The 24659-nt window shown below is 38.2% G+C and overlaps 1 protein-coding gene across 11 annotated transcripts in view; it reads right to left on the reverse strand.

Annotated features, from left to right (window-relative positions):
* The window catches only part of ZMAT4 (zinc finger matrin-type 4), a 387418-nt gene that overhangs the window by 286989 nt on the left and 75770 nt on the right, over nt 1–24659 (reverse strand). For 10 of the 11 annotated variants that reach the window (XR_008553977.1, XM_054700911.1, XM_054700909.1 and 7 more), the window contains one exon: nt 20613–20718. Coding sequence is in view for 9 of the 11 variants with exons in the window: in XM_054700908.1 (XP_054556883.1) it covers nt 20613–20718 (106 nt within the window). In the remaining 2 variants the exon portion in view is untranslated. Of the gene's footprint in view, nt 1–20612; nt 20719–24659 lie in introns of those variants that run through there. The other variant, XM_054700912.1, reaches the window with a different exon arrangement.

Here is a 24659-nt window from a genome sequence, read left to right on the forward strand (position 1 = left end):
AGGTAACTCTACAATAGAAGAGGAAAGAGATGTGACTTACTGCTCTCAGATATTAAGACATAATACCAAGGCATAGGAATTAAACACAGTATGGACAAACAGAATCATGAATGGACTAAAGAGATTTATGTGAAGGACTCATTGAAAAATTAGTATATGGTAAGGATGACAGCACAAATTTTGGGTAAAGAATGGGCTGTACATGATGATAGGAAAACTGGTTCGCTGTATGAAAGTAAACCAAACTGAATCCTACCTTATACAATATATGTAAAGGTAGACTTGAATAGAGTTAAAAGATGTGAGTATGAAAAAAAAGTTGTCAAACAGAAGTATTATTGTATATTAAGTACACTTAATGTTTTTATGCTGTATTAATGAGTATTTTATAAACTCTAAGGCAAAAATGTTATTAACTGTATTATAAAAACTAACAAGTCTAAACACAATTAACAAAGGGCATCATGAACAGATAAAACAAGGTAACAGACTGGGAAAAGATCTACAAAGTCTCAATTCAACAGGAATATATGAAGACATCAAAAGAGAAAACACAACCAATCAACAGAAAAGCAAATGAAAGTTAGGAATAGAAATCATAAAAATGAAATAAAAGAGCTAATAGTTTATGAAAAGTTGTTTAAATTTTTAAAAAAGAATGCAATTTAAAATATTAAATATCAGCTCAGTTCTTAAATCAGAAAGCTGAACAAAGTTCATTATGAGCAGAGTTATGGATATGGGGACTCTCATGTACCAGCCTTCTACTGAGCAAGGCTTAGTCAAACTAAGAAATGATGCACAATTTCTACTCTGTCTGCTTATCCATCTCAGAGAAATTCCTACAAAGGTTATTTAGGAAAAGGTTTGTCACAGCATCGCTTGGGTTAGAAGAACACTGGAAACAATCTAAGTTATCCATCCTTGTAGCAATGAGAAAGTCAAAATATGATAGATGCTCGCTATGCAGTGTTGTGCAACCGTTAGAAGCAAGAGATTAGACAGATGTAGAGAAGCAAGGCTGGCTCTTAGAAACATTGTGCTGAATGAAATAGCAAGATAAGAGTGAGATGAGCAGATTAGGAAGATATGGGATATATACATAATGAGATACTATTTAGCTACTTAAAAAAATAAAGCTCTTTAAAATTTATTTTTTTATTTATTTTTTTTTTCCAATGTGTCAAATCTCTATTTCTTTCTTTTTTTTTTTTTTCAAATATTAAATTTTATTTTTATATTCCCCATACAATTGAAACGCCCCATTCTGACCCCAATCCTTCCCTCCCGCCCGCCACCCCCAAAAAGTGTCTCTGGTTCATAGTTTTTGTTGATTTTGATTTTCACTTTCTTATATTCATTTTCCTGGTCCCTTATTTAAGTTTTTCTAGATTCCTGCTATGAGTGAGACCATGCGGTATTTTTCTTTTTCTTTTGGCTTATTTCGCTGAGCATGATCCTTCCAGTGCATCCATGTTGCTGCAAATTGCATGTGTTTATCTTTTTGAATGCTGAGTAATATTCCATGGTATATATGTACCACATCTTCTTGATCCAGTCATCTATTTTTGGGCATTTGGGTTGTTTCCAAAGCTTAGCTATTGTAAACAGTGCTGCTATACATAAGGAGTGCAGGTGCTCTTTGGAATTGATGTTTCTGTGTCCTTTGGGTAAATACCTAGGAGTGGAATTGCTGGATCATATGGAAGCTCTATGTTTAGTAGGTCCAGAAATCTCCACACAGCTCTTCACAGTGGTGGACAGTTTGCACTCCACAACAGTGCACAAGAGTTCCTTTTTCTCCACATCCTCGCCAACATTTGTTGTTGCTAGTTTTTTTTATATGTGCCATTCTCACTGGTGTGAGATGGTATCTCATGGTAGTTTTGATTTGCATTTCCCTGATTACAAGTGATGTTGAACATTTTTCATATGTCTGTTGGCATTTGCATTCCTCTTCAGAGAAGTTTCTTTTTAGCTCTTCTGCCCATTTTTGACTGGATTATTTTCTTTGTTGTTGCTGAGTCTCATCAGCTCTTGCAGATTTTTGTGATCAGTCCTTTATCATTAGTGTTGGGTGCAAAAATGTTCTCCCAGTTTGTGGGTTTCTCTTTGTTTTTGTTATTGTCTCTTTTGCTGTGCAGAAGCTCTTTAATTTGATGTAGTCCCAGCTGTTTATCTTTCTCTTCACTATCACTGCTTTGGGTGATGTGTCTGTAAAGATGTCTTTGATGTGCAAATCCCGTAGTGTTTCGCCTATATTTTCCTTCTATGTATTTTATGGTTTCAGGTCTTATGTCTAGTTCTTTAATCCATTTTGAGTTGATTTTTGTGTATGGTGTGAGGTAGTGGTCAAGCTTCATTCTTTTGCATGTAGCGACCCAGTTTTCCCAGCACCATCTATTGAACAACTTTCTTTGCTCCAATGCATAGTCTTTGCTCCTTTGTCAAAGATTAGTTGACCATAAATCTGTGGGTTTATTTCTGGATTTTTCTATTTGATTCCATTGGTCTGTATGTCTGTTCTTGTTCCAATACCATGCAGTTTTGATGATTATGGCTTTGTAGTATAGTTTGAAGTCTGGGAGTGTGATGCTCCATTTCCTTCTTTTTTTTCAGTACTTTTTGGCTATTCGGGGTTTTTGGTGATTCCATATGAATTTCATCAATAATTGTTCTATTTCTTTGAAGAATGCCATTGAGATTTTGATTGGAATAGCATTGAATCTGTATATTGCTTTTGATAGGATGGCCATTTTAATAATGTTTATTCTTCCAATCCATGAGCAGGGGATGTCTTTCCATTTCTTTGTGTCTTCTTCTATTTCTTTTAACAGTGTTTTATAGTTTTCTTTGTATAGGTCCTTTACCTCTTTTGTTAGATTTATTCCCAAATATTTGATTTTTTTTGTTTCGATAATAAAAGGGGTGGTTTTTTTGATTTCTTCTTCTTCAGATTTATTGTTTGTGTATAGGAAGGCTACTGACTTTTGCGTGTTGATTTTGTATCCTGCCACTTTACTGAATTGATTGATGAGTTGAATTAGTTTTTCTGTGGAGATTTTGGGGTTCTCTATGTATATTATCATATCATCTGCAAATAGTGATAGTTTGACTTCTTCTTTTCCTATTTGGATTCCTTGGATGTCTTTCTCTTGTCTTATTGCTCTGGCTAGGACTTCCAGTATTATATTGAAAAGCAGTGGTGAGAGTGGACATCCTTGTCTTGTTCCAGATCTTAATGGAATTGCTTTCAGCTTTTCACCATTGAGAATGATACTGGCTGTTGGCTTGTCATAGATGGCCTTTATGATGTTGAGGTATGTTCCTTGTATCCCAAGAATTTCAAGGGCTTTTATCATGAATGGGTGTTGCACTTTGTCGAAAGCTTTCTCAGCATCTATTGATATTATCATATGGTTTTTATATTTCTTTTTGTTGATGTGTTGGATAACGTTGATTGATTTTCGGATGTTAAACCATCCTTGTGCCCCTGGAATGAATCCAACTTGGTCGTGGTGAATCATCTTATGGATACATTGTTGGATTCTGATAGCTAAAATTTTATTGAGGATTTTTGCATCAGTGTTCATTAGGGAGATTGGCCTATAGTTTTCCTTTTTTGTGTTGTCCTTATTCGGTTTTGGTATTAGTGTAATATTGGCTTCATAGACGTGTTTGGTATTGTCCTTCCTTCTCAATTTTTTGGAAGAGTTTGTGAAGGATAGGCACTAATTCGTCTCTGAATGTTTGGTAGAATTCATTTGTAAATCCATCAGGTCCTGGGCTTTTGTTTTTGGGGAGGTTTTTAATTACCATTTCAATTTCGCTGCTTGTAATTGGTCTGTTTAATTTAATTTAAAACTTTAAATTAAATTTAAAACTCTTTTAAATTTAAAACTCTTGTCATTTATGACAACATGAATGGAACTGGAGGGATTATGCTAAGCAAAATATATCAGAAGGGGAAAACCGGGCCTCCCTGGTGGCACAAGGGGTTGTCTGCAGCCACTGCAGCTCGAGTTCAATCCCCAGGCGGGGAGCTACCCACATGGCGCAGCAGATCTCTCCTCACTTGCCCACTGTTCTCCTCAGCAGTATATTTCAGTTCTGTTCCCCACTCTGTCTATGATGAATCCTCTCACCCCACCCCTCTTGTCTGTACCCCAGTTCTTGTGTGTATAGATGAATCTTAAAAAAAAAAAAGACTTATATGTGTAATATAGAGAAACAAAAATACAGAACAGACAAAACTATGCCAAAACCAACCGTAGAAATCTGATTACAGAATTGAGGCTATCAGAGGGGTAGGTTAGAGGGTGGAGAGCAAAGGGAGGAAGGGGTCTCGTGGACCATTGCAGAAGACAATGAGTGCCTTGGTGCTGGGGGTGGTGTGGTAGCATCTATCTAAAGAGGTATGAACATATACCTCTGAATCATTTACAGTGTTGTAAGCCAACATTACCTCAATAAAAAATTTAAAGAAAAGAATGAGAGTCACATCAAAATGCCATTTGTATACATTAAAAAGTAATGCCTATACAATGCATAATGACTTCCCTCCAAAGAGAACAATGTTGGGGGTGGGGGGGGAAGGAGTAACTTTATCTTGGAAAAACCTGATAAATACTCCCTCAGGTGGGGAGATCAAGGTCAACATTAACAATGATGAGTCATATTGAGAACTGGACCCTTGATATGATGAGATGAGGACAGATGAACTGGGTTCTTCTCCCCTACCCCACCCACCAAGAATGCATAGCCTCAGATTAATCATGAAAAAAAATCATCAAACAAAACTCCATGAGGATCACTCAAATAAATATTTGACCAGCAATCCTCAACATTATCAAAGTCATCAAAAACAAGGAAAGTTTGAGAAAACATCTCAGTCTAACAGAGTCTAAGGAGACATGAGGGTCACATGCAATGTGAAACCCTGCATGGAATCCTAGAAGAGAAAAAGGACAATGTGTAAAACTACAAAAACCTGAATAAGGAAAAGTACAGACTTCATACTTTATAATGTCTGTTATATAATAAAAACAACGTATCAATACTGGTTCATTAGCTGTAACAAATGTACTATAGTAATGCAAGATGGTAACAACACGAGAACTGGGTCAGGGTATACAGAAATCTCCTACACCATGTTTGCAACTTTTCTGTAAGTCTGAGACTTTTTTAAGATAAAATTTACTTGAAATTATACATGCCCACAAAGGGACACACAGTTTAAAGAACATATATAAATAAAAAACTTATCAACCCCAATAAAACAGTTATCCATGAGGATATGGAGTGGGGGGTGGGGGGTGGATATGAAGAGTGAGAATAAAAGGAAAGCCCACCCTGGCTTTACCATGTTACAGAACAAACTGCACTCTGGAGAGCTCAGCGGCTTGGTTAGAGCTGTACTCACAACATGGGTTTTCTGACACTGTGTACCCCAACTGCACTTTTCACAGCAAGGCCCACTCTTCCTGCCCTGAGGAGGAGATGAATCTTTCAATGAAATGGAAAAGGAAGATGTGACTTTGGGTCTTTAAAGCAAGTGACAACATCATGTAGGGCTCCCCAAGTTAAACTTGGGGGCTGGCTTTAGGGCTACCAAAAACTGGGGAGGAAGAGGGCAAGACCTGGGAAAGGACAGTTTCCAGAATATAAACTTATTAACTCTAAGTCAAGAGCTACATGAAATTGGTGAAAAAATAAAAGGGTGGAATTTCTTGTACTAGAAGGTAGGGAAACGGCCAGAATCAGGTCAAGGTCATGACTACCAGGTCATAACAGGTCATCTGGAGGCCCAGAGGAGGTATTTGTGGCAGTGATAGAAAGGAATTTTGTTCTATTTTTCTTCATTTGGTCTTAGTAATATCTAAAACTTCCAAACTGCCTATAGGTTTTTCAAGGTAAAAGTAGGACTATTTCTATAGTTGAATCAGCAGAGACTGAACATAATACACTTTCTGGCACCTGCCACAGTGGTAACGAAGTCAGTCTCCTAGAGCCTAGGATAGCTGAAAGAGAGGGTGAGGGGTAAGGTGTATGGAGTAGGAGGCACTGCCAGGACAATGAGAAGGTGGCACAGGCACTGCCTGACTAGGCCATTTACATCATTATATGATGCTTGGAGAAAGAGATGAATTTCAAAGTTAAGAAAATTCTCAAAATTAAATCTTCTTGGTAAAAACCTAAGTTAATTCAGCCCTCAAATCACAGAGGAGAAAGAGTACAAGGGGTCCTCAACAGCTTCTTCAAGCAACAAAAGAAATGCAGGCAAAGACAATGGCTTAGACCAATTTTCAAGTCCACTTACTTATGTCATTAGCCTTTAAGAATCCCTTGTCTGCTAATTTCTTGTTTTAAAAAAAATCAACAAGCCCAGATGGCTTAGTGACTGGAAGTTAGCAAAATATATGTTCTCAAGTGAATGCTGAGGATGGAAAACTGGAAGAAAAACTGTCACTGTCAATAACCAATCAATATGCAATCAGGATTTGAAAAGCAACCAATATGTACTTTACTTAACAAATGCTCACAGGGACAAAATCTTGTTTCTACAAGGGTTTTGTCAAGGCCATCAAGGAATTATCAATCAATTCAACAAGTATTTCTTTTTATTGTACTATTTAATTGTATAGGTTCATACCTCCTCAGATGTATGTTAACACATCACACACACTACCAGAGTATCCAAAATCCTCCACCATAGTTCATTGGGTCCTCATCCCCCTTTGATCCTCACCCCTAGTTCTTCCCTACTAGTAGCCTCAATTCTACAGTCAGATTTCTATGGGGTGTGGGGGACCATTTGGTTTAGTTTTGTCTTAGTTTCATTCCTCTATATTCCACATATGTATGAAATCATCTGGCATTTGTCTTTCTCCTTCTGATTCATTTGAGTGACCATAATTCCTTCCAATTTCATCCACACTATCACAGATGGCATGATTTCATCATTTTTTATAGCTGAGTAGTATTTCATTGTACAACAGCAGGGGAAACAAAAGCAAAAGCAAATGGGACTATATCAAACCAAAATACTTCTGCACAGCAAAAGAAAACTGCATCAAAACAAAAAGATGCCCTACTTAATGGGAGAAATGTTTGTATCTCATGCATCTGACAAGAAGTTAATATACAAAATCTACAAAGAACTCATACAACTCAACAAGAAAACAAATAGCCCAATCAAAAACTGGGCAGAAGAGCTAGATAAAGACTTCTCAAAAGAAGACATACAGATGGCAAACAGGCACGTGAAGGAATGCTGATGAGGGAAACGCAAATCAGAACCACACTGTGATCCCATCTCACATCTGTAAGAATGGCCCATATTACAAGGAGAGAGTGGAGGGACATAGTCAACATACTCCAAGAAAACAGATGCCAACCAAGAATACTCTATCCCGCAAAGCTCTCCTTCCTCTTTGAAGAAAGAATATGGACCTTCTCAGACAAACAGAAACTCCGGAATTTCATTACAACTAAACCCCCACTCCAAAAAATACTACAAGGAGTCCTAAAGCCAGAACCTCAGAGGGACGAATAACAATGAAAGAAGGCCAAAAAAAAAAAAAGTTATTAAAAGAATAAATAAATAAAATCAAAGGAAAAACAAACAATGGCAAATACAGATGCTAACATATCAATATTAACTCTAAATGTAAATGGACTAAACTCTTCAATAAAAAGACGCAGAGTTGCAGCCTGGATTAAGAAACAAAACCCAACCTTTTGCTGTCTCCAGGAAACACATTTAGCTAAAAAATAAACACATTTAACACAAAAGATAAAAATAGGCTCAAAGTTAAAGGATGGAAAACAATCCTACAAGCAAATGGACCAAAAAAGAAAGCAGGAACAGCTATACTTATATCAGATAAAACAGATTTCAAACTCAAAAAGATAAAAAGAGACCCCAATGGTCACTACATTATGATCAAGGGGACAATACTTCAAGAAGAAATAACGCTCATTAACATATACTCACCAAACGAAGGAGCACCAAAATATATCAGACAACTGTTGTCCTCTCTGAAAACACACATCAGAGAAAACACATACGTAGTGGGAGACTTCAACACACCACTATCAACAATGGATAGATCAACAAGACAAAAAATAAGTAAAGAAACCAAAGCTCTAAATAAGGACCTAGAGCAATTGGGCTTAACAGACATCTATAGAACACCAAACCCCAAAAAAATGGAGTACACATTTTTCTCAAGCGCACACGGATCATTCTCCAGGATCGATCACATACTGGGGCACAAGACAAACATCAACAGATACACCAAGATTGAAATCATATCCACCATCTTTTCTGACCATGAAGGCATCAAACTAGAAATAAACCATAAAAAGAAGGCAAGGAACTATCCTACCTCATGGAGATAAAACCACACTACTGGAAGACCACTGGACTAATGAGGAGATCAAAGAAGAAATTAAAAAATTCTTTGAATTGAACGACAAGGAGGACACCAATATCCTAAATGTATGGGATGCGGCAAAAGCAGTAATAAGAGGAAAATATATAGCAATAGAAGCTCACATCAAGAAACAAGAAAGAACTCAAAGAACAACCTAATCTCGAAGCTCAAAGATCTAGAAAAAGAACAACAAAAAAACCCCAAAACCAGTAGAAGAAAAGAAATAATAAAAACCAAAGCAGAAATAAATGAAATTGAAACTAAAAAAACAATCCAAAAGATCAATGAAACCAAGAGCTGGTTCTTTGAAAAAATAAATAAAATAGACAAACCCCTAGCCAGGCTCACAAAGGAAAAAGGGAGAAAGCACAAATACACAGAATCATAAATGAAAGAGGAGAAATCACAACGGACACAGCAGAAATCAAAAGAATAATCAGTAACTACTATGAACAGTTATATGGAAACAAGTTTAACAATCTAGAGGAGATGGACAAATTCCTACAACTCTACAATCACCCAAAGCTAGATAAAGAAGAAATAGAACACCTAAACAGACCAATTACAAGCAGCGAAATTGAAATGGTAATCAAAAACCTCTGCAAAAACAAAAGCCCAGGACCTGATGGATTTACAAATGAATTCTACCAAACATTCAGAGACGAATTAGTGCCTATCCTTCACAAACTCTTCCAAAAAATTGAGAAGGAAGGGACAATACCAAACACGTTCTATGAAGCCAACATTACACTAATACCAAAACCGAACAAGGACAACACAAAAAAGGAAAACTACAGGCCAATCTCCCTAATGAACACTGATGCAAAAATCCTCAATAAAATTTTAGCTATCAGAATCCAACAATGTATCCATAAGATAATTCACCACGACCAAGTAGGATTCATTCCAGGGACACAAGGATGGTTTAACATCCGAAAATCAATCAACGTTATCCAACACATCAACAAAAAGAAATATAAAAACCATATGATAATATCAATAGATGCTGAGAAAGCTTTCGACAAAGTGCAACACCCATTCATGATAAAAGCCCTTGAAATTCTTGGGATACAAGGAACATACCTCAACATCATAAAGGCCATCTATGACAAGCCAACAGCCAGTATCATTCTCAATGGTGAAAAGCTGAAAGCAATTCCATTAAGATCTGGAACAAGACAAGGATGTCCACTCTCACCACTGCTTTTCAATATAATACTGGAAGTCCTAGCCAGAGCAATAAGACAAGAGAAAGACATCCAAGGAATCCAAATAGGAAAAGAAGAAGTCAAACTATCACTATTTGCAGATGATATGATAATATACATAGAGAACCCAAAACTCCACAGAAAAACTAATTCAACTCATCAATCAGTTCAGTAAAGTGGCAGGATACAAAATCAACACGCAAAAGTCAGTAGCCTTCCTATACACAAACAATAAATCTGAAGAAGAAGAAATCAAAAAAACCATCCCTTTTTTTATTGAAACAAAAAAATCAAATATTTGGGAATAAATCTAACAAAAGAGGTAAAGGACCTATACAAAGAAAACTATAAAACACTGTTAAAAGAAATAGAAGAAGACACAAAGAAATGGAAAGACATCCCCTGCTCATGGATTGGAAGAATAAACATTATTAAAATGGCCATCCTACCAAAAGCAATATACAGATTCAATGCTATTCCAATCAAAATTTCAATGTCATTCTTCAAAGAAATAGAACAATTATTGATGAAATTCATATGGAATCACAAAAAACCCCGAATAGCCAAAGCTCTCCTGAAAAAAAAAGAAGGGAATGGAGGCATCACACTCCCAGACTTCAAACTCTACTACAAAGCCATAATCATTAAAACTGCATGGTATTGGAACAAGAACAGACATACAGACCAATGGAATCGAATAGAAAATCCAGAAATAAACCCACAGATTTATGGTCAACTAATCTTTGACAAAGGAGCAAAGACTATGCATTGGAACAAAGAAAGTTTGTTCAATAAATGGTGCTGGGAAAACTGGGTCGCTGCATGCAAAAGGATGAAGCTTGACCACTACCTCACACCATACACAAAAATCAACTCAAAATGGATTAAAGAACTAGACATAAGACCTGAAACCATAAAATATATAGAAGGAAATATAGGCGAAACACTACGTGATTTGCACATCAAAGACATCTTTACAGACACATCACCCAAAGCAGTGATAATGAAGGCAAAGATAAACAGCTGGGACTACATCAAATTAAAGACCTTCTGCACAGCAAAAGAGACAATAACAAAAACAAAGAGAACCCCACCAACTGGGAGAACATTTTTGCACCCAACAATAATGATAAAGGACTGATCACAAAAATCTGCAAAGAGCTGATGAGACTCAACAACAACAAAGAAAATAATCCCGTCAAAAAATGGGCAAAAGAGCTAAAAAGAAAGTTCTCTGAAGAGGAAATGCAAATGGCCAACAGGCATATGAAAAATGTTCAACATCACTTGTAATCAGGGAAATGCAAATCAAAACTACCATGAGATACCATCTTACACCAGTGAGAATGGCACATATTAAAAAAACTAGCAACAACAAATGTTGGCGAGGGTGTGGAGAAAAAGGAACTCTTCTGCACTGTTGGTGGGAGTGCAAACTGGTCCAACCACTGTGGAGAGCTGTGTGGAGATTTCTGGACCTACTAAACATAGAGCTTCCATATGATCCAGCAATTCCACTCCTAGGTATTTACCCAAAGGACACAGAAACATCAATTCCAAAGAACACCTGCACCCCTATGTTTATAGCAGCACTATTTACAATAGCTAAGCTTTGGAAACAGCCCAAATGCCCAAAAATAGATGACTGGATCAAGAAGATGTGGTACATATATACCATGGAATATTACTCAGCATTCAAAAAAGATAAGCACATGCAATTTGCAGCAACATGGATGGCACTGGAAGGGATCATGCTCAGCGAAATAAGCCAAAAAGAAAAAGAAAAATACCGGATGGTCTCACTCATAGCAGGGATCTAGAAAACTTAAATAAGGGACCAGGAAAATGAATATAAGAAAGTGAAAATCAAAATCAACAAAAAACTATGAACCAGAGACACTTTTAGGGGGGCGGGGGCGGGAGGGGAGGGATTGGGTCAGAATGGGGGGTTGCAATTGTATGGGGAATATAAAAATAAAATTTATTATTTAAAAAAAAAAGGGTGGAGCTGAGCAGGGAGGAGGAGCTAAACAGGACTTGGGAGAAAAGACTTGGAGAAGGCAAATGAAGAAGTCATACTTGCTTCTCAGCCTTGGATTTGCACCAAGGAGTTGGGGAACATGGAAGGAGACACTTGGAAGAGATATGGGCGAGAGACTCTTGGGGAGGCTGACAATGGCAGCCCTTAGATTGACTGCTATTTTGATTTTACCCTTTTCCCTCCAGACTTGCCTGGTCACTTTTGCCTCTTTCCTATGGGTCCCCACCAGAAGGCACCTTAGACCTGTGGCAACCTTTTGGGCCTCTGTGTCCCCACTTTGGGCCAATCCTGTTTAGGTGAATCCTGTGGGCATTCACCTAAAAGGGGATGGGTAATGTTGGGTGTTTTATTAGAAACTAATATCCTTTCTTCTTTTCTCTCTCTATGCTATGCACACTAAATTTATTAAAGCTCTTTTCTATGGAAAAAAAAAAAAAAAAGAATGGCCCATATTAAAAAGAACAGAAACAACAAGTATTGGTGACATGGAGGAAAACAAACCTGGACACTTTTAGTGGGAAGACAGACTGGTTTAGCTCATATGGAAAACAGCATAGAGGTTTCTCAAATTATTAAAGATAGAGCTACCAGACGATCCACTAAGTCTACTCCTAGGTATCTTCTCAAAGAATGGAAAATCACTACTATGAAGTGAGGCCTGCATACCTATGTTCATCACCACACTATATGCAATAGCCAAGTTATGGAAACAACCTAAGTGCCCAAGAACAGAGGAGTATCTTAAGAATATGTGCATGTATTTCAATGTCTATTTATTTGCAAATTATGATACATTCATAATGAGAACCTATGCCACAACTAAAACAAATATAAAATGTAGAGTAAAACATGGGGTCATTTATGAAAAATATATAAGAGGAAAAGATTAAATTCTATTTATATACAAGAACATTTCAAAGAAATTTGGTCATATTGATTATCCAAAAAAGGAAAGTTGAGTAGTTATGGAACAGTGGAAGAATTTTCACATCACATAGTCTTTTATACTTTTTGTGTGTTAATTCACATGAGTTTACTGACTCTTCAAAAAGTGAATAAAATGTTAAATAAAATATTAGCCATTTATATATTTTATACTCTACCTTTTCATCAAAGTCTTTAAGAAGACATACCAAAAAAATATCTATAGCTAATGCAAAAGGATAAGATAAATAATTGAGAGATACAGATTGAAAATAAAACAGGAGAAAGAAAATGATAAAATAAACACAGGAAAAGTGTACCAACAAGGCATAGAACAGAATTCTGTCTAGCTGATAGATGTAACCATGAATTTAGTGGCAAAAGCCAAGCAGAAAACAGGAATAGAAATGACCTTTCCTGAGAAATGACTTTTCTTGGAGGAGAAGAGTGAACAAAGATTTCTCTCAAACATCCACAGAGAAACCAATATGTCCTCAACCCCAGTGCACAGTTGGAGAGCCTCCTTGGGAGGTTGTAGGCCACATGGAGGAGAGAGGCCCTTCACCCCCTGAAGGACACAAAGGTCACAAGGTCTAGGAAATAAGATGGTTGGCCCCAAAAGACAGGTACAAAAAGGAAGCCAACAAATTAGACATGCCACTCTGCCACTCAGCCACTCAGTAAAAAAAAAAAAGCTCCAAATTTCAACTGGAAAATCTGTTTTTGATCAATTAAACAGGTAACAACTTCATGGCCACCTCCACACATGTACTTGTGGGAATCTGTTCCTGTGCATGCTTATGGAAGCACAGTCTTTCCTCTTTCTTCTCCACTCCCACTCCCGATCGCCAGTGTCTCTACAGCAGACCCTAACACCATGTCCCCTAGAGTGCCATGTACATACAGTGCACATAGGAAATGCTAAGTGCTCATCAAATGGTTGCATTTTCCTCCTGGGCACTCAGCACAGACACATTCCCAGCTTCTTCTACAGTGAGGAGAAAATGCCTGATGACTTCTGGTCAGGGGAGTGTGGGTGGATATGATGTTGCCTCTTCCAGGTCTGGCCCCTAAAATATCTGCACAATCACCCACATTGCCCATCAGTCCCCTAGATACCATCTGGATTTTGAAATTTTGCAACATCAGGAGCATAGACAGTGGAACCTCTGTCAGCTTCAGTCTAAAATAATCATATCACACAAAATCTCCCCCTACTAATGCACTAGGACATTATGTAAGCAAAGAAAAAAAATTATTTCTAAGATGTTGAGATTGTTACCACAGTTATCCTACCTTGTTTTACAAATAAATTGGGGTTCCTCTATAACAGAAATATTTAGCATTGCACAGTAGCAGATGCATAGTAAGTGGGAAGAGGTGAGATACAGCAGATCCTGGCTATACAGTGGTAAAATGTTGGCAAAACTATTGTCGAGAAAACTATGGAAGGCAGAGCTTCTCTGTACTCAACTTATAGTTTTATGAGAACTGGGTATTTCTGTTCTAGAACAAGTGAAGAAAAGGACTGAAAACCAAAAACTTGAGGGTATGTTGTTTGTTATTAATAATTGCTACTGATTTTGAGTCAGGTTTTTTATGAAAGAATCAAAGACCTATAGGGCCACCCCTGGTGGCGCAGCAGTTGAGCGCTGGGCTGCGAAGCTGCCCGCAGCCTCTGCAGCACCAGTTCGATCCCCGGCCTCCAGCGAGGGACCCACATGGCACGACAGATCTCTCCTGCCGCATTCGCTGCTCCCCTTAGCAGTGTATTTCTTCACTCTGCCTGTTCTGTTCCCCGTTCTGGTTCTGGTGAATTCTCTCACCCTCCCACACTTCTGACTGTCCCCAGTGCTTGTATAAATAACTAAGTGAATCTTAAAAAAAATAAAAAAACTTGTTTAAAAAAAAAAGACCTATAAAAACATTAGCAGATATAAATAATATGTAACAGAATTATTCCAGAAATTTGACTTAGTTGGAAAAGTCATTTGCTGTATATCTCATGTCACCAAAAAGTGAGTGGTGACATTTAAAGATATTGTTTGTTGAAGACCTAGTAAAACTTTGCAGTTGAACATTATGAGTCAGTCCTCTTGGTCGTCTTTTCCTTTTTCTGAATGGGAAATGTTAGCACTGTCCACCACTCCAAGGAGTAGAAGGGGATGAAATAACATTTCTTTTTTACTCTAAGTTACTGAACCAAAGAAATTATATCCTCAACTAATGGAGATGCCCACTCCCTGCCCAGAGAGGCTGAAATTTGAGCTGTACACAGTGCCCAGGTAAGACTTGAGGTTATCACCCTGGAGAAGGCATTTTATGTACTAAAGGAAAATGAAATTAATGTTTGGTGATCAGAGGGGTAGACTCTGGTGGAGAGAAACCTATGTGTTTGTTGAACTCATTCCATTTTTCTTCACACCTGAAATACATTACAACTTTCCCTGAAGTTGTAATGGGACCCCATGATTGAGTTCTAGCCAGTGGAAATCAACATGACTGCTAAAATCCACTGAGTGACATCATAGGCCCTCAACGATGACAGCTCATGTCACCCACAGCTCATTTAATCTAACCAAGGAGCACTAAGCATGCACACCATCTGACACTTATTCTTAGCCAATGTCTGTGTTGTCCCAGGTAGAGAGTGCTTTTTAGCCTATTGCTGTTAACTTCACTGTCCTCTCTAATAATTTTGTGTTCCAGGTAACTATTTTGACAAAAAAAAAAACTGATAAAAGATAAAATGAATGGACCTGTTAAAATAAAACATAAAAATTTAAAAGGTTACAAATATTTTAGCAGCTCAAGAATCATCAATGAAATGATCCAGAAACAAGTTTAAGACCATCAAATAATCAGGGAGAGGTTGAATTCTTCTGACATTATGAGAATGTCAGAATTGCTTTAACCTGGGCAAATACACCAGAAATTTTATTAGTGTCTAAGAGAAATTAAGCATGTCATTACTTCAAGAGACTTAAAGAGTGAAATACTGATTTTCAAAGTATGGTGCCAAGAAGGCATGTTCACAGGAACAAAGGTCTATAATGCTATAAAGATCTTGTATTGTCCCCAGGCAGTAAGTACCCGCATCTCCAGAAGCATATCACCTGTAATACCCAGAATAGGTGTGGGCCCAGTAAGCCCTGATGATACTCAAGTGAGGTACACAGTGCCTGAAGGACCAATGGGAGCAGAAACATAACATGGACCCACAATCTCATACACTGGAAGGGGCTTGCCCAGCCCATATGCTTACTCAAGCAATTAGAGAGGAAAAGTTGAGAAGAAGTTGTGACAGACTAAGGGGAAGGAGGCAATAAAAGCATTAGAAGCATCAGAAAGTCATAAAAGTTCAATCAAAAGGGGATCAGGAAAAAATATTTTTAATACATTAAAAAACAAAATTAACAGGCAAATATAAATCAGAGACATTCTGCAGGGGAGGGGGAGGGAAAGTGATCATAGCAGGGAAGAGCACAAGAGACTATGGTGACGGTGCATGGGTGAATTGGTGGTGGGCTTCTATGGGGAGAAAGCACACACTGTACAAAAAGGAAGAAGGATATAAAATATATATTAAATAAAAAATAATTTATTAAGCTACAAAAAAAAGTTCAATCAGCACATATTTGAGACCTTAATTTTTACCTTTTTGCCTCTACCCTCCAAGGACTTACATACCATCTACTTCTGGGCCTACAAGAATCAAAAGAGTGCCCTTTGACTGTCTCCTCATGTAAACAGAAGCCAGGGAAGGCAAAAGTTCTGTGGAAGGGGAATCCAAACATCTGAAACAAGAAACATCTGCTCCAGCATGCATTTATGGAGGTCCAATGCACCTGTGCCCACACTGATGTGACAATAATACTAGGTTCTGCCAGCCTGAGTGGTAATGGGGTTCATTTACCAGAACTAACATTACTTCAAGATTTAGAGAGGTTTAAAGATTTTCCCTCAGTTTAGGGAGTGTTTTTTCATATCACTATCAGACCATCACCGACAGCTTGATGACCATCTTCTGGGAACATATTGATTCCCCACATAGATACCCCTCAATGTTGCCTTTAAACTGGCCCCACTTCTGTCCCCCAGTCCCCACTCCAACCCTCTCCATTATCCTGTATCAATGAACTCCAACCACAGGCAAAGTTCTAGAGTAGGTGGTATGGAAATAAATGAAAAACTCAATGTGTGAATTCTGCCTGTCCTCAGGAAGCTCACAGTCTTATTTGGAAGTGCCAGGAAATCTGAGCTGCTGATTTCATAAGAAGCAATTAATGAGACACATGGCACAGCAACCAGTGATATCAGGGTTCACAAGCAGGAGCAAGAAATAGGGGCTGGCACATTTATGGCTGATTCATTCATCTTCTTTAGCTTTACTAAAAAAAAAATGATCTTTCTGTCATTTTGATTTCATGTCTCATGATCTTCCATGTATACCTCCTCTGCTTCCCACATGCCAGAAAAGCGCCCTCTGCAACAACTTTTTCTCTTTGTAGAAAATCACTCTTTTGCCATTTAAAACTACAGCAAACTATTCAAGTGGCCTCACTGGGAAACTATTTCTAAGCTCCATAACAATTCAGGCTCTTTCATTTCAAAGTTTTCTGCTTCCTTCTATGTCTGTGTGTCTACTTGTTGGACTGATTCGGACTATTCATCTAGTGAGCAGATACAACACCTAATTATATTTCCCACTGAAACATTAGCATGTTATTTATGTCTAGCAAGGAAGAAAAATAAAGTCTTGATTTTCCCATTTTTTCCATCTCAGAACTTCATAGCCAAAAACAAATTTTTAAAGTAGAGCATGGAAAGTTTGGTCCATTAGACACATGCAGGGTTTTGCTATGCTCTTGTATAAATGTTTAGCCTTTCAAATGGAGCATGAGCTATTAGGTATTAATCCATCTGTTGTGTTTTTTTTCCTCCTATTTCAGAGGACTCATATATTAGTCTCATAGCAAAAGTCATATCAAAAAACCTGTTCTTTTCCCCAACACTACACCAACAACAAATTACCTTTCATAAATGTTCAATGATAATTTTATGCTCTTAAATAATTAGGAGCATATTAACAGTCCAAAGCCCCTTTTCTTCACACCTTGGCCACACCCTAACTGTATGTGCTTCTACTGGCCTCCCTCCACAGTACAAATTCTCCACACAGTACAGCTGGACTGGCCTCCTCAATGCCCCTTGTAGATGTCAAGACTTCTCATTCCAGGGCCTCCCCTGGTGGCACAACAGTTGAGTGCTGGGCTGCAAAGCTGCGGGTAATCTCTAAACCAGTAATCTCTAAACCTAACCTATTCGTGAAGACCTAGATAATTCACAAACTCCCAACAAATCATTTTTGACCATAATAGCTGTTGGTGATGACTCACTCTTTTGAATTTAGAACATGCAAAGATCTAAAACGTTAACAGCATAACATAGCACACACCAGAAAGCCAAACGGGCAGAAAAATGAGCACTGTTTATATCAAATTAGATCAGCAGCTCCCTAGGAGGGGAATTCTACAGTTCACGTTCTCCATATCACATGCATATTTATAGCACACTGAACTAACCCAGGCTCTTCCTCCCAAGGAAACCTATGAGCATTTAGGGAGCAGATACTATTTCTCAAGTAGCTTCAGAATCCTCTAAAGTAACTAACATGATTAGAGTTGGACATACAGAGAGTACACAGAGAATTCTCACTGATTTGCCCCAAGGGGCAGTGGGAATATTACCTGGTTGAATCAGAGGATAAAATCACACTGAAACAATAAATTGTAGTAGAGTATTGAGAATAAGTGAAAACAATTACAATGAAATGCATGGGGTTGTACACTCACAGAGCCCACTATTCATGCAATTTCAACAGAGGTGGGTGTTAAGGGAGGGGGTAGGTAGTAGAATCAGAATATCAGTTTTCAAATGACCTTGGAGATCACCTACTGTAAACCATCCTCTTAGAGATGGAAAAATAGTGTGGAAGTCTCCCGGGGTAAGCAGAAAGACCAAGAAGACAGAAGGTGTCCTCATTCCTGCCCTTGTCACATCACAGCAGTGGTCCAGCTAGAAGGGAGCTACTCATTTTCACTGAAGAAGTGGCCCCCCTCTACCTGGAGACAAGAGCGACATTTTATTCAGGGTTCCCATCCACATTAAGTGGGAATGTATCCAAGGTTGTTTTGATGATATGTGACACTGCTAATCGCAGGTATATTGTCATTGCTTTATTTCCCAGCTCATCTATGTCATATGCAACAAATGCTAACACATCCTCTAAACAATTAAATGATGCCACAGCAAAGATACAGTGTGGCAACAGGGAAATAGGAGTTCAAATAACTAAACTCTTCATTGAGCAGTTAAACTTTTTTTTTGTATTTAAAAAAAGAGTTGTCATTTTCAGAGTTCTGACATGATTTTTCTAGCCCAGGTAATATAGCAGTGCTGGACAGTGATATCAGGACATCTTTGCAAACTAATGTTCACCGACCATTTATAATACACAGGCAACTTCAGGAATTAGGAAAGATTCAAAAAACTACAACTCCATTTCATTCCTCAAGAATAGAGTAAGATGATTAAAAATGAACACAAAAAGTCTAATAAAGGAAGATCATAAAGGACTAATAGGAGGCTATGAATTTTCCAAGTCATGATGAATCCCCTGATTTTCTTAGCTATGGAAAATTATATTAATTTTAAACCTTATGTGTTGATGAGCAATATCCTCAGAAATTAGAAAGTTCTTAATTTTAAAAGATGAATTTCTTCCATGTTAGATCATTCTTTTGACTTCACATTTACTTCTAACATTCAGTTGTCGATTGACAAAAGAATATGGTAACTTTTTCTCACAGATGCTGATTTTTAAAAGTTTTCTCTGAAGACCAAGTTATACTTGCCTTCTTCAAAATATTGCTGAAACAGAGTTAATCATGAAAAACAATATAATTTTGCCTGTTTGGCGCACTTTAACGCTTCCAAAGCATATACGCACATTCTATTTCAATAGGTCTCCGCAGGTCACCAGAAAACCCTGAGGATGTGCAGGGTCGGCTGATTGTGCTTCTGATCTCTATGTGTGCATGTTATTATTATTATTGTCATTGTGCAAAGAGGAATCTGAGTCTCAGAGGACTTTGGTGAGTGACAGTGACAACTGGCATTTGTCAGACTCGTCAGACAAAAAGAAAATTGCTGGCTAAGCCCTTCAATCTAAAATTACTTACAAGTTATTACACTTGAAAACTCATGCTCCCTCTGGTATATGTTCTCTTGAACAGAAAACACGCCAGGCAGCACTCAGCACTTGGGGCCCCCAGCTGCCCCTCTACTCCACTATGGCGCTGTGTTCCCTTTTCAGAAACTCATCAACATCTTTCCTTTCACTCTCTCTTCTAACAGAGGATCAAAAGGTGGCCACATATTCTTCCATCCTAAAGATCCAAAGCTACTGAACTATGTCCTTCAAAAGTGTCTGGCTTTACAACTTTGTTCTAACTTTGAGAAGTCTTTATGCTGACAAACACATTTAGGGCAGCAGCCATCTGGGGGAAGAAATTGGTGCTGAGTCACTGATGCCGCCATGTTTTCTACAGTGATTAACAAAGAGCAACTGAGCTTATCTGCAAAGTCGCACAAGGCAAGAGGAGCTGGCACTAATGCATGCTGCCCTGTGTCCCTTAGGGGAACTTCAAGGATGAGCAATGACAGATCTCACAAATAAAGAAAGCCCACAAGTCTGTAGCAGTTGAAGAATAAAGAAGAAAACAAAATCTTCGAAGCAGCAAGGGCCTAACAATAATGTCCCCAGGGTCCTCTCACCCAATCCCATACATACATGCTTGTCCTGGTCTGATCTCAGACTATGTAAGCTTAAGTCCCGTAGTTCTTAAAATTTGCCCTACATCCAGGAGGGACACTGTCAACCCTACAACCATGTCTTTCTTCCATTTGAAAACATGGAGTGAAAGTAACCGTCCTTACCTCGTAATGGGCCACACGCTGAGATTCAGAAATCAGCTGTGCACTGCACACCTTGCAGTAACTGTCTGTAAATAAGTCCTGATCAATATCGGACGACTTCATCAGGCTAAACGAGAATCAACAGAGAAGAAAAGAAAAATGAGTCCACTTGTTGTGATGTTTGTACAGGAAACGTAGTGTGAAGAAGTTAGGAACACCAAAACAGATCTGAGGACAGCAATGGTGGAAGGAACTCCCCAACCCTTTGGTGTTACCATATCAATTAACCTGAGCAGGCAGAGAGTTAATGATTCTCTGCTAAACACCCAGTGTGGTTACTGTACCATAAAAATGGAAATTCAGCTTTACTTTTTCTCTTTTTAATAAATCACATATCTGATGCATTGTCAAGGATTTATGCAAGAGTATATTTTCACATGATTTATATGAACAAAATATTCTAAGTATCCAATATATACAACAATAGAAAGAGGTTACATGAACAAAGGTACATCCCACACTAGAATACTATGTGGCTCCAAATACAAATTCAAATAAAACCCTTCTTAAAAAGAATATTTAGTGAAATAGGAAACCACTTACCATTAATAAGAGGTTTACGAAATCTGTATATACAGTATTATACTAGATTTATTTAAAAATAGGTACAGATACATAGAAAAACATTCCAGAAAATTCTAACACACTTTTAATAGCAGTTATCTTTGGGAAATTATAGGCAATTGCTTAGGTAATTTTCTTTAAGTTTTCTACAAAGAACACGTATTACTTTTGTAGTACATGGGAAGAAGTTAGCTTTGTCAAAAGCCTTAAAGGAATATAAAACCTAGTTTAGACTATAATGGTTATGCTGAGAGAATTTAAAAATAAAACCAGGCTAAACTATAACTTTCCTTGCAAGTTTGTACTGTGTAAAGTGAGGAGCCCGCACTCTCCCTGCTGACTGACTCATCTACATTTAGGGTTGTTGAAATTCATAAAGGCCACCTCCACTGTTCCACACCACAACTGGGCCCACAATGGTAATATCCCCACTGCCAAGCCCTGAATCAAAGCACAGCCACAGGATGCAAGCTCACAGAAGCAATTAGTCACAAAGGTATCTTAGAGCAGCTGAAGGGCACTGTCACCACCCTGGAAACACACCTGAGAATGTTTTCCTGAAACCCACAGCCCCCACTCTGTTTTACCTCCTACCTGCCAAGCGCAAAGTAAGGATTGTGCCAGACAGCATGCCCATGGAGAGGCAAGGCAAAATCGCCTCAAACAAGAGGGATGTGTGGGCACTTTGGCATTTGTCTTAATCCAACACCCTCATTTTACACATGAGACTGTGATTTCACATTGTGATTACTGACATCACCATAAATGCTGCCTAGCTTGCACGAGTCCAATTTCCACACCCCTGATCCATTCCAGGTCTAATGAGATCAGTCATGTGATGCTGGGTAGGTTATTAAGTCACCATTTTCTTCCTATAAAAACTGAGATGACAATATTTGCTGTCTTAGAGAATTATAAAGAGCAAAAGGAGAAATATAGAAGTGCTATATGTAAACTCAGAAAATCTCTTCACTGGAAATGGGTCATTATCACCTTAATGATATCTTGACCTAGGCAAGAAGTTAGCCAACTCTTGACCAATGCAATAAAATGAAGGCTTGGGATCCATTTTAAATGATTTTTGAAGCCATCTGAATAGGTGGGCCACAAAGTAAAATATCTGCCTTGGAAATAATAATGCTTGCCTCAGTAACTACAAACAACTCACTTTCTATCCTTGACTGTGGTTGTAATGGCCATTAGCACACTTACATTCAGAGACTCAGAAGGATTCATAGTTACTGCTCTCAAGAAAAATGGGTGCCTCTTTTTTTTATGCCCAAGTGCCAATGGGTACTTGTCAGGCAGAAAGAGTCACAGACTCTCACACTTGAAGTGACCTGTTATTTCTGAAAGTATCACTTGTGGCAGACAGCCTCATCAGGCTGGAGTCCTACAGTGCCTGGAGGCTCACTACCTCACATGGAACCCATTCCAGAGAGTCTGGCAACTCCAGTTGTTAGGTAGTTTTTAGACAAACAGATCTGTCCCACTATAGCTTTTCTGTCACCCACTGATTCTGTCTTTGGGTACAACACAGATCAATTCTACTCTCTTTTTCAAATGCTATGCTCACTCAAGTATTTAAAGATAGCTCCCTCTTCCAAGTATTTCCACCCCCTCCCCTGCCTTATCATACATTTCTTTCTGGGCCATCTTCAAAGGCAGTACCAAGAAGAGAACAAAGCACTTCCTATGTGGTCTAACCAGGACAGAGGATCACAAATCCAAATGACCATACAAAATAGCCACTGTCATTTGTAACAGTCTCCCCTCACATCCTGAATGAAAATGGAGAAGAAATGTTTTGATGATGGGAAAATGTAGTACAACATTTTGAAATGTCAAATGGGAAAAGAAATGTATTACGGTGTATTTTTGAAGCCAAGTTCCTATAAGTAGTTGTGTTTAAATATTATCGTGTTCCCTGCTATTTCTAATAAAGAAGTGCACAAAAATAGATTCATGGGTGACCTGGTTAATAGGAATCTCCAAACTCACTGCACACTCCTTCCTCATTATACAACCGACTGCAGAAATCAAACACTGTGAAAGGATATTCAAGGTACGTGTCGGACCAAGTTGGGCCCGTAGGAGTCTGAGTCTCGGTAAAGCAGCTGTGCAACAGAAATAGCTTTAAAGGCAGAATATAAAATGTGTATACTAAAAAAAAAAAAAAAAAAAAATCAAAGGAAGAAGAGAATACCATGGTTTTTTTCCACTGTTTTATATAAGAATATTGATTTGAATAAGCCTATATGCAGTAAAATAGCAATAAAGACCCCCCTCTGAAATCCACAAGGCCTGAGGGGAATACCTGGATAAGTTCAATTCCAGTGGGAGGCAATTAGTGAGCAAGTGTCAACCTGGTTTGTGCAAGAGGCCTTTTCTCTAGAAGAGAGCTCTGTGTAGGTCACTTTAGACAACCAGACGGTCTGATTTATGGTGTAAAGAGTGGAATTCCTAAGAGGAAAGGCTGTCATTTGCTTCCCTCCTCTGACTCTTTAGGATTCTCAGCTTCACTGGCTTTCCAAAGTACAGGAGAGCTGGTAAGAAAAAGAAAGGAAAATCAGACTGCCTGTCTATAGCCTTGTCCATGGTTCTGAATCAGGAGCCAGTGCAGACTGGGAAGGACCTTGATCACTTATTGGTCAGCTCTTCTGTCGCATCAGAGCTCATGTGTGATGAGTCCCATCCTGAGAAAATGGTGATTGTGCTGTACTCTAAATCCTTGGAATATTTTGAGAAGAGCGACAAGAGTAGGGGAAGACAGGAGTCTGAAAGAAATTTCAGATTTCATGGAAAATTTCTTCATTCCATTCCATTTCTAATAGTGTTAAAATAACTCCTGACATGATGATCCCAAACCCATATAGAGTTCTTTAGATGAAGAGGCATTAATTCTAATCTAGGTTTGGTCACTCACCAATGAGTCTGTTCAGCAAGTTACATACCCTCCCTGAGCCTTAGCTTCATGATTTGTAAAACAGGAAGAAATGTCCTCAAGGGATTATTGTGATGATTAGAGATGATGTAGAAAAGAAGCATCTGACAAAGACCATGGGCTATGGTAGTCACTCAAAAATGGATATTGCCACCATTACATATTATTAATTTTGTATTATCTTTATTCTTATTTTCTGAGGGAATTTGTAAATATTTAAGAAGATAAATAAATGGAACCACTTTACAGCCTAGAGGGGAAGATAATTCAGTGTGCTGAAATCATAGCTTTTATTGCCATCATAGACTTCTCTTTTATATTAACAACATCATCAACAAACATGACTCATTTCCACTGAATTCCACTGCCAGCTAATACTCAGGACTTATGCCTGTAAAGACCCCGTTCTTAAGTGTTTAACGTCTATTTTTGCTCTCAGTAGATGCTGATACTTGCAGATGAACACTTTAATAAGAACTCTGCCCTCCCCCCCATTCTCT

The sequence above is a fragment of the Talpa occidentalis genome, unplaced genomic scaffold (genome assembly GCF_014898055.3).
Source record: "Talpa occidentalis isolate TD23 unplaced genomic scaffold, MPIMG_talOcc4v2.1 talOcc4.4, whole genome shotgun sequence".
In the NCBI taxonomy this organism is placed as follows: Eukaryota; Metazoa; Chordata; class Mammalia; order Eulipotyphla; family Talpidae; genus Talpa; species Talpa occidentalis.